Source organism: Scardinius erythrophthalmus (assembly GCF_964197995.2).
Source record: "Scardinius erythrophthalmus genome assembly, chromosome: 2".
NCBI classification, from domain to species: domain Eukaryota; kingdom Metazoa; phylum Chordata; class Actinopteri; order Cypriniformes; family Leuciscidae; genus Scardinius; species Scardinius erythrophthalmus.
The window spans coordinates 63,093,714-63,109,100 of record NC_138222.1 but is presented as its reverse complement, the minus strand read 5'-3'; the positions used below and the strand labels follow the sequence as shown (position 1 = coordinate 63,109,100).

At 38.3% G+C, this 15,387-nt stretch overlaps 1 protein-coding gene across 1 annotated transcript in view; it reads right to left on the bottom strand.

Moving 5' to 3' along the window:
* Positions 1-3,054: 3,054 nt before the first annotated feature.
* LOC308705678 (uncharacterized protein) overlaps positions 3,055-15,387 on the bottom strand; it is a gene marked incomplete at its 5' end in the record, with an annotated part of 31,479 nt that continues 19,146 nt past the window's right edge. Inside the window, 7 exons of the mRNA XM_081390803.1 lie at positions 3,055-4,442; positions 5,277-6,126; positions 6,867-6,921; positions 7,638-7,724; positions 7,810-7,877; positions 7,969-8,052; positions 11,037-11,131. Of these exons, the coding sequence (XP_081246929.1) occupies positions 4,054-4,442; positions 5,277-6,126; positions 6,867-6,921; positions 7,638-7,724; positions 7,810-7,877; positions 7,969-8,052; positions 11,037-11,131 (1,628 nt within the window). The 3' untranslated portion in view covers positions 3,055-4,053. The remainder of the gene's footprint in view (positions 4,443-5,276; positions 6,127-6,866; positions 6,922-7,637; positions 7,725-7,809; positions 7,878-7,968; positions 8,053-11,036; positions 11,132-15,387) is intronic.

The window sequence follows — 15,387 nt, the reverse complement described above, 5'->3', positions numbered from 1 at the left end:
GGAAAAAACTATAGGATCTCATTATTGGGTATTAAAATTAATAGGAGGCTAATAAGAATAAAGATAAGCATGTATCAGACAATGATAATATTTTATACAAAATGAAACCATCAACACAGTCCAGCATCAGACAACAGCAACTCAGCAATGTTGACGCCTGATAAGGCAGAACATTCTCCCAGACCCAGATGGTCCAACATCGTACTGGTTCTATCACCTGCAGACGCGTAATAATCTTCGGAAACACTACAATTTCTCTGTTCACGCTCCACTTCATCTGCCAGTGAATGTTACACTCGTATCAGATCTGCCGCCGCCGTGTTTCCTTCCAACACCTCAAAATACGCACCATAGCGTATGTTTACCTGTTGCCGAGCAACGCAGTTGATTGACAGGGCGGGGCGGACACGTGATCGGCTCAGAATGCATTTTCAAGTTGCACATTGAATTTTGCTACATTCATTGCGTGACACTTAATGGAAATGCAATCGCAAGCGTCTTAACTGTGAGTGTAAATGCAATTAAGAAAAAATAACATTTAAATTACAATTTTGCTACAGTTTTTGCTTGAACATTTGAACATTTTCCCTGGGATTTTTGAACATTTTCCCAAAGAATAATACGGCGAGCGCGTCAATCATAAATGCCTCGTCCACTTGGGGAGGCGCGTGCGCAGTCTGAGAAGAAGAGATAAAAGCCCACCCACACTGACAACTGATTGGTTGACTTTCCGAAACGGGCCAATCAGGATGCTCTCTCTCGCTCCCTCTCCCTCTCCCTCTCTGCCGTGCGCGCGCTACGCGGTTTGGAACCAAGCGGCAACCTCCCCGTCTCTCTCTTGAAACCAACACGGAAGTGAGTTAAACTGCAATTCATTAACTGGCCGCTTGGCCTGGCTGCAGAAGTGAGTCAAATCTGTATCTCCCTCATGTTAAAATTACCAACTTTACAGCAGAAAAAAACATGTTTACAGCCTGGTTCTCTCTGTGGCTTTGGTCTATACAGCTAATTTTGCCCTTCATAACAACTGTGAGGGGGGTGAATTTTTTTATAACTCATCCGTTTAGTTGATTAATATTTAAATTTAAGGGTGTGGCCACTTGAGTGACAGATGGATTGCCGCTGATGTCAATGCTAGCCGTTTGTCTGCTGTTACTAGCCGTCACTTCACTTCAGCAAATGTTAGCTGCTGAACTTGCCTTCTCTGCCGTGTTTGTGCTTTTTTTCGGGATTATTTCATACAATTTAATACTTGGGTACAAAGCCCACGTCTTTGGATTCAGTCGTTGTCGTCGAGTATCGTTTGAGAGAACAACCAGCGCTGTATTTCAGTTTTCCTCTGTGAACATGCACTAATGGATGTCTGACAATTTCGTTGCTTTTTGGGGTTTTCAACGTCAATAAAGGCTCGTTCGTTCTGCTCTCACGGAACAGATGGATTATACTTATGTACCGTCAGATAAAATCATGCAGGCGTCGGCGCTTTCTCCGTTCATGCAATAAATGCACATCCATGAATGAGCGCGGATTTTCTAGCGCATTTAACGTTACTTGCACTTCAAAGGCAATATATCTATGGTTTAACGGTTTAACCCATTTGAGAGGCGGCCGAAATCAGAATTTAAAATGGACTGAATAAGCTCTACGAACTTGAGCGATGCCGCGCTGACGGACCATGAAAGAGTGACTGACATGTATGCACATAAATCACTGTCACACACAAACACTCTCGAAGTAATACACAGTCTCACTTGTAGCCATGTATTTTAACTATTATAATATTTCGAAGGGCAAAAACAGGAACTTTTAATTGGCTTTACATCATCAGCTAACTCGATCACGTCGAGCTAGGTGATTTCAGATAGCCAGGCTCATATCTATGGCCAGGCTCCTCAGCTCCACTCACGCACTGTTTGCCTATTTTCTGTTATCCGGGAGTGACGCAAGGCCAAGATGGCGACGGATGGCTCCGCCCACTTTAGGCTTCAAAAATGCTCTTCAGAAACCTACGGGTGACGTCACGGACACTACGTCCATATTTTTTTACAGTCTATGTTTGGAACACGGTCTCTGTCTCGCATGCGCACTCTTGCTCGCTCGCTCTAGATTCCGGGAGATTTTAACTAATTTGCGGGCATCATGGAGCCGCTATTAATATGCGGGAGACTCCCGGAACTTCTGGGAGACTTGGGATGTCTGTAGTAGGTACTCTCGCATATGGGTCATTCTACAGAAACGTCCACTTTTGGTATGGCAAGATGTCTTAAAATTGATTTCTTTTTCATTTAAACTTACACCACATTATTAGACTACCCTTTGACTTTATGAATATGCATAAATGACAGCTTAATGATTTTTTATATTTTTTGTACATTTATTTAAAGACCGCATGTACCATTTTTTTGTCACTGGTGTTACCTTACTACTTTGGCAATATTAAAGGTTTTTATGAAATATTATTTCTAATTATTTTGAGCACATGCAGTCAGAGTTACCGAAAAATAATAATAATGCAACAAATAAGGAGATTATGTTTTATTTATTTTAATTAGGTTTGTTAAAAGTATGCTTGAATGATGTTAGTTCATCTGCGCTACAATCTATTTGCTATAAAAATGAAAATATTTGAAAACCAGTTAAAATCAAGTAATGATGCAATCCTTTAAATCTTAACTTTTGAGTGTAGCAGAATTAAATGGATGTAACATTATTACTATGTCACATGTGACATTGTATTTAATGTGACAGAAAAAAAGACAGTAACACAAGTGACACAATGAATCACCAATGGCATGCATAAGACCAAAGATCATTATTCTTCAACTATAATTAAGTATATGAGACTAAATTGTTACATTTGGCATATAATCTAAATGAATAGCTTTGAATAAAGTTTATCTATAAATGGGAGTCACTGGTGTTACTGGTGTTACCCATAAGAAAGGTGACAGTAACACCAGTGACAATTTTCATGAAAAATTAATTTTACAAAATGGCTGCTGCAAGGTAACAAACCACCCCCTGGTTTCACAGACAGGGCTTAAGACTAGTCCTAGACTAAAATGTAAGTCTGAGCTGTTTCCACTGAAATAAACTTGCACTGACTGATCTTAAAAATATATCAGTGCCTTTTTAGTTTTAAGATGCACATCGGTAATGTTTTTTTCTAAGCATGTTTATAAAAATTACTTAAATGTCCTAATTGATCTATGGTCTAATCCTGGCTTAGTCTAAGCCCTGTCTGTGAAACCAGGCCCACATGTTGTCAATCAGGGTATACTAACTAAATTAAGTAGTTTAATCCATTTGTATTCTCATTTTTTTTAAATTACCTAACAGTAAAGTAGGTCATACCAGTGACTTCAACTAAAAGCTTCATATGAAATCATGAGATAAATGAGAAGATTTCTGCTAACTGAAAAGAGACAGTGGATCTACCGTGGGCTTTTCTTCATAGATATTCAGGAAATTGGAAGAAGGAAGTTGAGTGATGTCATCAGTGTGATTTTTATTTCAAAATAAGAGATTTTTGTTTAACGGTAACACCAGTGACACAACTCCAGGGGACCACTACTTTCATTATAAATTTTATAATATTTATTCTGCATTTTTTTATATATATCATTTACATAATATATTTGATAGTTATGTATACATTATTGTATTTTAAATGGTGTAAAAATCTGTTATTGACCTCAAAATAAAGGATTTTCTCTCTGGACATGACTGTGGGGACGAGCACTTCTGTGGAGCTTAGAATTCTAAATAATTAATAAAAATCAAATATTGCCACATTGATGGCTCAAGAAGGTGTAATTGTTCAAATAACATATTGTTTTATTTTAAAATGTTAAGAAATTGTAACCCTAAAGTGTTTTTTAAGTGTAATATTTCTGTAAAGGCTAGGGACAGAAAAATGGACATTTTCATAGAATGACCCATATAGGCCTAATAGTCAATACGAATGGAATGTTATTATGTGTCATGGAACATTGCGCTCCCCAACTCGCGAAAGGTCGGATGTGCTCCATCTTTTGATGGATTCAAGGTTTTCTAAACAAAACTTATGTAAGACACAATGTAATTAGACACAATCCATGTCATTAGAATCAATGTAATTAGACACAACGTGCACACATGTGCAGGCCAATGCTTTTTTTTTTTTTTTTGCGGTGATGACGGTGACGAGCTCAGACCCGCGGTAGGCATCATGTGACCGCGGTATTGCGGTAATGCGGTAACCGCCCCAGCCCTATTGGCAAATTCATTTCTTGTTTCTTGAATTACTGTCAAGACCTGGCAAAGCTCTGTATGTGTTTTCCTCATCTGTGCGATGGCTTTGAGTACAGGGGATTTGATGTTTTCTGGATCATCTACTCTTCCCTGTCTCATCCGGTGAATCTCTCTGGCATCTTTCACGATGAAGGCGATGTCAGCTATGACTAAGGGTGCTTTCACACTTGGTTCGATTGCCTGTTCCGAACCCGAGTTCGATTGCTCCCCCCTCCCCCTGCCTCCGATGGACTGTGTTCACATTATATTATTTGTATCCGAACCGCAGTACGCTTGCGTCATCAAGCTGCAGCTGGCGTGTACTCGTGTTGCTTGGTAACCGCTATGAAAAGGCGTCAAAATGGATAGAATTGCTCGTTTCACATTTGTTCTTCTTTTTTTTTTTTTTTTAACCTTTGGTTTTGTTTTCAAAGAAAAGATACAGAAACACACTTGCGTCTGTCTGCCGCAAAAGTATTAAAACAGTTCCAAAGACAGCGGGATGTCTGCCCGCCCGCCGAAGACAATTTTTGTGGAGGCAAGCAGAAATTTTGTTTTCTGCTGCCCCGCGTTTTGACGCTCTCATTTGCATAAAGTATCCACCGAGATACTTTTTTGCAGCGCCGCTGTTGACCAAATCGACGCGACGCGACCCATCATGCTTTGCGGGGGCGTTTTTGCTGCCTGACGTAGTTCCATAGGAAATTAATGGGCTTTGGCGTCGCGTCAGAAATCGAGACGCTGGTGGACAAGCGGCTTTAAACACTCACGCACGCAAGCACGCACCACATTATATGTCATCAATTGCGGTTCACTTCCGCGATTTGGTATGATTGCGTTCATATCAGCAGTGAACCGTACCCGAGTTCATATGAACCGTACCCCAGACCACCTTTTTAAGCGGCCTTGAGTACGGTTCGCGGGTGCGCACCCGAGTTCGGAAAACAGCGTTCACATCATCCAAACGAACCGAACTCTGACGTCATTCGAACCCGGGTGCGCACCAAAAGTGCTAGTGTGAAAGCGCCCTAAGATTCCACTCAACACTCCTGAAGCTGCAGCTACTGCTCGCCCGACACCAGCAGACTGAACAGCGATTCTGCCGAAACTTGCCAACATTCCAAGAGTCACGAATTCTGTGACACCTGCTACTGCGGCTCTGCCTATTCTCCATGACATTTGCACATTATCAAGAGTTGAGCTACGGACAAAATCACGGAACCTTGTAAGTTTTCTCAGTAACTTTCTCAGTGTTTTGAGTGAATTGAGAATCGGTTCACTTGTTCTTTTGTAGTCCTGCTGAATTTTTTCAAAGCTCTCACGGAGTGCTTTTTGTTTTACTGAATTGGTAATGTTGGATGCAGCACCTGTTGCACCCCCTGCAACTCCAACACCAATCCCAACACCTGCTACAATCAGAGACGCTCCAAATGTGAACGGTGCCAAACATGCACCAACCAATGCAGTGGTTCCTCCAGCTGCCCCGATCACTGAACCTGTCAGACTGCCTACAGTGCAGTTACGGTGTATCTCCTCTAGTGAATCTGTTGTTGTTTTCCACTCACTAACTACAGTCTTAAAGTCGTTATAGTGCTTGTCGTAGGCCTCATTAAAGTTACTGATGGAAGTTAAGAGCCTTCGCTGCAGTGCATCTGGAATCCTCCTGTTTCTGTCTGCTGCTTTTTTCAGGAATGGTTTTGCCAGAATCTCATCAGCTGAAGGTCTCATATGAGGGTCACAGCTGAGCATTTGACAGATTAATCCCTTTAGATTGTTCGAGTACCTATTTGAGATTTTGGGTATGGTTCCTTCCAAGCTATTGGCATGTAGAGGCCGACGCTGTATGATGTTTGACTGTCAGATAAAGTAAAAATAAAAGTCTGATTAAACTCTAGATTAAAACAAATATCTAAAAAAATTAAGACCTTTATTCATGTGACTGAATTTATAATGAAGCCATAAACAACATCTCCATGATGCTGTTCCTTCTTAGAGAAATCTACCTGCAAAGCTACTTTAAAAACTGTGCAAGTGTACAAGGACAAAATCCATTCCCCAAAAATCACCCCATAACTCTGCACAATTAATTTCAAAATTGTTAAATTTACATTTATGTATTTAGCCGATGCTTTTCTCCAAAGTGACTTGCCATAGAATAACAAAGGCAATTTGTTAAACAAAGCCAACAGTATTTGTAGGACACAATTCCAGACTTATTATACACAAGTAACAAGTTAGAGAAGAGGGGAAATGCAGAGAAAAAAAAAAAAAATAGAAGATTTCTGTGTGTGCAAATGTAAACTACTATTTCCTATTTGTACAAATGGCAAAATTTTCCTTCATTGTAGTTACCGAGATCTTAAAATAGATTAGGACTGTTCTCTTTGTTTGTACATTTTGAAGTTAATTGAATGAGCCATATGATTATTTTAATTTGCATTGACATGATTTAATGCACTGATGGACTGGCCATTTGTGCAGGGTGTGTCCGTGTCTATGGCCCTGTGACCCTACATTGGAAAATAGAGACCGAACATTGGAGACCCATTTAAGAGAATAGATGGATTTTCTACTTTAAAAATAAAAATACTCACCCACAGATCCAGCATGCAGAGATCATGAAGCAACCATCCCAATGACCATATGTCACTAAACAAGTATAATTTAATTAGTTACTTCAGTTGATATAGGGCCACATCAATGTTCTGTTTTGCATTGATTTAGTTTGCCTGCTATATTGTGTTGTAGTTACTCTCCTTGATTTTTAATTAGATTACACCTGTCCCCATTACGTCAGTTATTGTCATCCTCTGTGTATTTAAGCCCTGAGTTCTTTGAGTTTACTGGTCTGGTTTCTCTGTGATTATCCTGTCTGCTCTGAATCTTTAGCCACTTTCAAGAAACGACTCAAGGCGCATGTTTTCATCAAAACCTGACTCATTAATACTAGCACTTATTTCTATTTCTATTCTATTCTTGACAAGATCACGTATCCCACCCCAACAACTAACCCTCCCCGTCACTAAAACTATAAGCTCTATTAATGAACACCCAACCCCACCTGTCACAGCACTTACACATTGTTTAACAGTCTACATAACCTAACAGTCTACTAAAATTCTAATGACAGTTAGTTGAGATGTAGTTGAAAGGTTACTTATAGTTATTAGAATGTCTAAAGTGGACTATCGAAATAAACTGTAACTGTTTTTTTTTGTTTTTGTTTTTTTGTTTTTTTTCTAAGACATGTTTTTAAAAGCTTCTTGAATGTCCTAACTGAACTAATGCCTAATCCTGGCTTAAATTAAACCTGTCTGTGAAACTAGGCATTACCATATCTTTTTCATTTTTATCAAAAAGCATACCTTTTTGAATTGTGTCTGTGTTTTGTATAGATTTCTGGGCTGACATAGAGCTCTGCACCCACAACCGATGTTGCATATTCATCAGCTCTTCAAAAGAAAAATCAAACATGTAAATTCAAATGGATGAAACTGACAAAATCTCTTCAAAAATCCTATTACTATTTAATTTCACCTTTGCAGCATTTTTGAGAATCCAAAATCTCCTAGGTTGATGTAACCATCCTCAGTAAGAAAAACATTCTAGAAAAACACCATAAATCATCACATGAACACATAAACACATTTGTCTTTAATGTTAATAAATGATTAAATGACCTTGGTCAATGTCTACCTGTGGTTTTATATCTCTGTGGAGAACATTGTTCTTATGGAGATACTGCAGAGCCAGACACATCTGAACAAACCAGTCAAGGATCTACACACAGAAGAAACAAGAAAGCAATAATTTATTCCATGCATTGTATTTGTTTCATTTGGTATATGAGTTCTAAAAGGTTGCATATTTGCCATTAGTCTACCATAGTGAAAAAAAAAAAAAGGTTCTTGTTTTACAGTATAGCCCCAAATGTATCATTCAGTGTTGAGTATTAACAGGGCTGAGTGATATTAGCTCTTCTCTGGAGTACTTTATAGCTAACTAACAAACTGTAATCATTGGATAACTTTTCTGAAGTAAATGTGACATTAGGGTCGCTTGTCCACCAAAGTGTTTATAGCGTTTTTTTTTTGTTTTTTTAATTCTTTCAAAAGAAGCACAGCATGTTTTAAAGCATTTCTCTGGTCTTTAATAAGGGATGGAAAATTGTGTAAAACATGGTGCTAATCACTGTAACTTTTTACAAAGCCATCTAATCACAGTACATACTTTAAATTGTTTTGACATTTTTATTTCCAGAAACAAACTATTTGTGTAATCAGATGCTAGTAACAGTTCAGCAGATATTCGGTATCATAGCAACCAAAGTGTCTTAAGGTTCTTTTCACACCGAACGCGAAACAATTGATTGCCTTCAGCTAATTCAAGCCTGCGCGATAGGTGTCGCTGACCGATAATGTATTTTCCCTTGTGTTTGTATCTCATTTACAAGGTTTTTCCATTTGGTTTAACCTTATCCACTGCACAACAAACAACGGTAAATTAAGATAAAGTTTGGTACTACACCAGAAACAAACTATAATGCTTATGATGCTTTTGACAAAATATATCATAAAATATAATTAGAGCTACAATTAGCATCATGTATTATAATTGACAGCTATAGCGAATGAGCTCTCTACACACATGCACACTCAGCGCTCTGTACACTGTTTCAAGCTCTTAAGTAAGGAATAATTGACGACAGGCCGTTGAATTATTAGAAAAATAATGCACACCTGAGGTGGTAATGCGGTCACGACGCGAAGCGGAGTGGCCGTTACACCTCGGGTGTGCATTATTTTTCTAATAATTCAACGGCCTGAAGTCAATTATTCCGCTTATACTACAGTTACCACACCTTGAAACATTGTTCAGATTATGTATTTCAAGACGTTTGTAAAGTTTTTGTCATTAAAACGCTCTTGTATGTAGGACTAATTTCTTACGCATCTAATCCAATGCCTCCGTTGCTAATTCCAAAACGTCATATTAGAGTTAGTAACGGAGGTTTGAGCCACTGATAGCAGACTAGTCTCGCGTAGCCAGACCTTCAGACTGACGGCTGAAGGTCTGGAATTCATAGCAGCTTTCTTTGGCCAAGCCCGCCCATAAGGCCGTTTGAACGACATGTCAAACAACCAATTACAGTTCGTTTCGTTCAGCGTCACGTTTCGGGGCGTGGAAATGTCCCCACAACAACAGACCGGCTAGCAACAAGTCAGTCAGCATAGAAAATCAAAGAAGGAGAAGAAAACAAGCAGTAAGTCATTGATCTGTTCGTGCACGTATAACAATAATGGCATCTGCATTACCACATCTTTTAGCTGATCTTGATAAATGCTCATTGTCACTCATGTAAACGTCTGCGCTTTGTTTCCCGGCGGACCGAAAATAAACGCGACACTCGCGCCCCCCCGGAAATCCGATAAAATTCAACCAATCAGATGACGACTTCGACATTCCTGAAGTGTTTCCAGTTAAGTGTACCATATGCATCAGACGTTTAGCCAACGTTCCGTGGGCGTGACGTCTGAGGCTGAGACTAATAGCAGACTAATGCTGGGGACACACGACTAGCTGACACATTCTCTGACTTTTCATCGACTGCAGCAGATTTTAAACACCGACTTTGAACACAGACTGAACGCGCTGAACACGCGTTTGGACATGATCAGTCATAAGTATCAAATTACATTCATAACCGGCCTTAAAGTGTGTCCCCGGCTTCATGCAGTTATTAATGCAGTTATTAGAGAGAGATGTTGCAATAATGAGACAGAAAAGCATGTGCGTCATTATTATTTTTTATTTATTAATTCAATTCGTTTTAATTAATTCGTTCATTCTTTTTTTTTCTATTTTTTTTTTTCTATTATTGACAGATGACAGTAGACTAGCCAAATAAATGAAACATAAAGCCCTTTTAACAAGTAGGCCTATCAATAATTATTTATTTGTTAAATTATCTGCAATAAAAATCCGTGCTGCAGGAATATCCATTTATTTAGCCTATATTCAGTTTAATTTTCTATTGATTATATAGGACTATATATTTTATTTATTAAAATTAAACTGCATGATTGTGAAACTAGACATTGAAAATTGCAGATCAAGCGCATGGGGCTAAATGCTTTTTCTTGTTATGAATTGTATCTTATTTTCCGTTATTACAGTTGACTATGCGAAGTGATATGGAACTGTAATGCGGTCAAGACCTGCCTGGAACTACTTTAGCCGTGCGTTTCCCTGAAAATAATGCACACCTTAGAACGTTCGTCAACCAATCAGATTCAAGCATTCAACGGCCCTGTAGTATAAGATCTCATAATTTATGAGATAATCAGAAATTATATTCTGTATAAAAAAATATAAAGTGAGAATAAATTTGTAAAAAACGCTCAAATTTAGAGTTTAACACTAGTTTCCAAACCATAACTACCAATCTCACCCTTTTGTTCAAAAGCAGCAGCTCCAGGTCACAACGAACACGGCACAGGTCAATAAATTTTATACTATATTTTTATATATTTTATACCATATTTTCACTCATAAAGAGTGAGTTATGTTGCAGTTTAATACTTTTACCATTATTCATTGCTTTATTTATTAGATTAACAATACAATTAATGGAATTTTGAGAATATGACACAAATGTTATGGGGCTAGAAAAAACTTTGCCTTTATAAGGGTAAAAAAATGCACCTGTAAATAAATTTAAGGGGGCAAATATTGCCAGAGTGCATGATGCATATAACACTCACCTGTTCTTCTTCAAAACCTCCTTCTTGTGCTCTCATTTTCTTGAATAGATCTCCTCCTGCACAGTACTCCATCACAATGTAAAAGTACCCAGATTCTTCATCATGAAAAACATCCAAAAAATAAAACCAATGATGTATTATTATGGAATATCTTAATTTAAAAATATAGGTATAAACTACCAGTCAAAAGTTTGGAAATTCTCATATTTCCAAAACATTTTCAGCAGCCTCATTACTCCAGTCTGCAGTGGCACACTGAATTGATCACAGGAATAAATTAAGTTACAATATATTCACATAGAAAACACTTAATTGAAATAGTAAAAATATTTCACAATATCACTGTATGTTTGATCAAATAAATTAAGGCTTGGTGACCCAAAAATCATATTTATTTCAAACTTCTGACCGGTAGTGTATTCATATGCCTGTATAAAAGTCATATACAAGTAATACATTTACCTTTCAGAATAATCTCTTATACTAAGATTTTGCTTTGTCTGTCATTGTTTATTCACATATTAAACTAATTTGTCAAAACAGTTTTAATTAAATGTAGTGTTTTACATTAATGACACTACAGTATATGTCATTAATATGCAATATTCTTTAAAAGTATAAAGGCTTCTTGCCAATGGGAAAATTACCTCTTTAACATTCATCATTCCCTCACGTTCAGTAAAAAATCCTTCCCTCGTGGGTCAAAATCACGTAAAACCCTATTTTTTTATTTTTTTATTTTTTTTTTCAGAAAGCTTATTTTATTTTATTTCATTTTAGATTTTTTCTCTTTTTTATTTATTTATTTTATTTACCTTTAAATTGCTAGATTTGATCAATAAATAATAAATAAATAGTAATTTAAGCACATTCCTCATATTATTTCACCTTTAATTCAAAATAACTCACAATTTCATTCATAACCCTTTTAAATTCAGTTCAAAATATCTTACATTGGGTTTTTTTGCCAACCCTTTTTGTGTAAATAAATAAATAATATAACATTACGATATTTCATGACTCTTGAGATGGTCCTCACTGCAGAACATGAAATCCAGGGGGCGGAGTTAGATCCAGATCCAACTCCTCCCTACCAATCTCCACCCCTTAGATCAGGATCCAACTCCGCCCCCTGGATCTTGTGAGTCGTGTACTGCAGTGAAGTGCTACTGACTTGATGGCTTTATATCTCTACATAGAGCAAATGCTGTTCCTCTGGGTCCTAAAGTCAGTTATTTCAGTATGCATACAGATACATGTACATGTAAATGTAGACATTATAAAATCATTTTTTGGTAGTTTTAGCATTTTTAGTTTGAATTTGGAGCATTTTACTTTTTACAATGTCTAAAGTGGACTATCGAGAAAAATAGTGATGCTAAAAAGGGGAGTTCCGGAAGGTTTAAGGTTCGCCGGACTGTGTAAGGCAAGAGCATCGGCCACACAGGGGCTCACGTTAATAAAAGAGCATTAAAACTGTTAAGTAAGTCTATCATTTCCTCTGATTGCTACAATAGTTAGTTGCTACAACATCTCTACCACACTCGGCTCCTCGGATGGGTGAGTTACCGCTCTCTCTGTCGGTTGCGCTGTTTGTTTACTGCTTACTATCTGGGTGCGTTGCCTCCTATTTAGTCAGCTGTTTTGGTGAAGTGACGTTCAGGTTTGGCTAACGTGGTTTTGCTTGTGATTGGGCTTTCACTTTCTCAGCATCAACATGCCTTGTGCAAAAACATTTTTTTCTTTTTTCCTCTGCATTATTTTTTGTCTTACATCTGTGATGGATATTGAATATTCTACATCACAACTGAGGGCCTTTAACTGCCGCCCACGTCTTGATTCGGTGACGTATGAATACTGTCAGACACTAGGGATTCTCCGTCGCCCAAGATACATACACCGTTCGCGGCGCACACTCTTGAGTTCCTTTTGTTCAAAGCCTGACGCTCCTCCTTGCATCTGGACCAACAATAGACTATCTTCCATGCCTAGACAACTGCCTGCCGGTCCCACCATTCAGCGTTCTCTGATCTATCTCACTGATAGCGATCAGCAACATACACCTAATTTGAATCCCTCACATCATCACTTTGCACTTCTGAACTGTCGATCAATTTCGGACAAAGCCCCTTATCTCAATGAAATGATCACTGACAATAACCTTGACATTTTTCTTCTCACTGAAACTTGGCAAGTTCCTGAAGATTTTCTACAGTTAAATCTACTTACGCCAGATGGATATAATTATCTGTCCAGACCGCGACCCCATGGTAAAGGGGGTGGTCTCGCTATCATCCATTGTGATAACTTCCGTATCAAGCAACTTGACTTTCATGACACCAATACATTTGAGTACATGGTTTTGAAGGCTGACTCTCTCATAATTATTTTGCTCTATCGACCTCCTAAGGTCCTGTCTAACTTCTTTTCTGAACTCAGTGAACTGTTGACCCTTGCCTGCTCATTGTCATTTCCCATTCTACTGCTTGGTGACTTTAATATTCATGTTGATGCTGTTTGCTCTAACACCAACCAGTTACTTTCTATCTTTGAATGTTTTAATCTAATTCAGCATGTTAATTTTCCAACTCATACGCGTGGTCATACCCTTGATTTGATTTGTACATCAAGGGCCAATATCTCTTCCATCACTTCTACTGACACTGGTATTTCTGATCATAAATTCCTTGATTTTAGCCTCAGCCTGCCTATGCTTAAGAATTGTTCTACAACTGTCATATCTTACCGCAATCTGAAAGCTGTTGATACTGCATTATTTTGTACCTCCGTTTCCTCTTCTAATCTCTCTGATGTCTTTGATATCTCTTCACCCTCACTGATACTATCTAACTATAACTCCATAATCTTGGATATCTTAGATAAGCATGCTCCTGTCAAGACCAGAAGTGTCCCTTCCACACATTCGTCTCCTTGGTACACTCCTGAGCTCCGTATCTTAAAGGCCACTGGTAGACGGCTTGAGCGTTACTACAGGAGAACTGGCCTGACTGTTCACCATTTGGCATTTACTGAACATATCAAAAAGTACAAATCGGCCCTGAACCTGGCTCGTTCCAGTTTTGTATCTGCTACAATTAACAAATCAAGCAACAGGCCAAAAGCATTATTTAACACAATAAATAAACTTACCAAACCTCCATCTCATGTTGCTCTAGCTTCTGATGAACTTTGCACTTCATTCTTGACCTATTTGCTAGAAAAGACAGATGCCGTAAACCAGTGCCTCTTTAATGATGCTACTAACATTAGTTATGTGCCGAATCAACCTGGTCAATCCCTGTCTTTCTTTTCTCTGTCTACTCCTTCTTCTGTCTCTGAGTTAATCTTGAAATCCAACCCTTCATCTTGTCATCTTGACCCTGCTCCTACTACTCTTCTGAAACGTTGCCATTCAGTTATTTCTGCACCTATCTCTCACTTCATCAATGCATCTCTTACCTCTGCTTCATTTCCTCTGTCACTCAAAACTGCAGCTGTTACCCCTGTTCTCAAGAAACCCAACCTTGATCCCTCAGTTTTATCTAATTATCGTCCCATTTCAAATCTCCCCTTCATAGCTAAATTACTAGAAAGTACTGTTGCCTCCCAGCTTCAGTCTTTTCTAGTTGAAAATAATCTTTTTGATCCTTTTCAGTCTGGTTTTCGCCCTTTGCATAGTACTGAAACTGCACTAGTTAAGGTACTGAATGATCTGCTTCTCTCTGGTGACTCTGGTTCTCTGTCTATGCTCCTGCTGCTTGACCTCAGCTCTGCCTTCGATACCGTCTCCCATCAACTACTCATTTCGCGCCTTTCGGATGTGGGTATTTCTGGTGCTGCTCTTTCCTGGTTTTCCTCCTATCTCTCTGACAGACTATTCTACATTTCACTTCAGAATTTTCACTCACCTACTGTCCCCCTGAAGCAAGGTGTCCCTCAGGGATCCGTTCTTGGGCCATTATTATTCATAATCTATATAATACCTCTTGGTCAGATCCTCCGCCGTCATGGTTTTAATTATCATTTTTACGCTGACGACATTCAATTATATAGTACCTGTACATCGACTTTATCTCTCACAACTGACAAAATCTCTGCTTGTGTACATGAAATAAAAGATTGGCTTCATTCAAATTTTCTAAAACTTAACATGGACAAAACTGAGATTATTTTCACTGGACCTCCGTCACTCAATAATAAAATTCCTACCAACTTCACCTGTGAGATCGCTGGCTCTCTTATCAAACCATCTAGTACTATTAAAAATCTTGGTGTCATTTTTGATTCCTCTCTATCTTTCCACTCTCACATTAATTCTATCACTAAATTGGCATTCTTTCATCTACGTCGT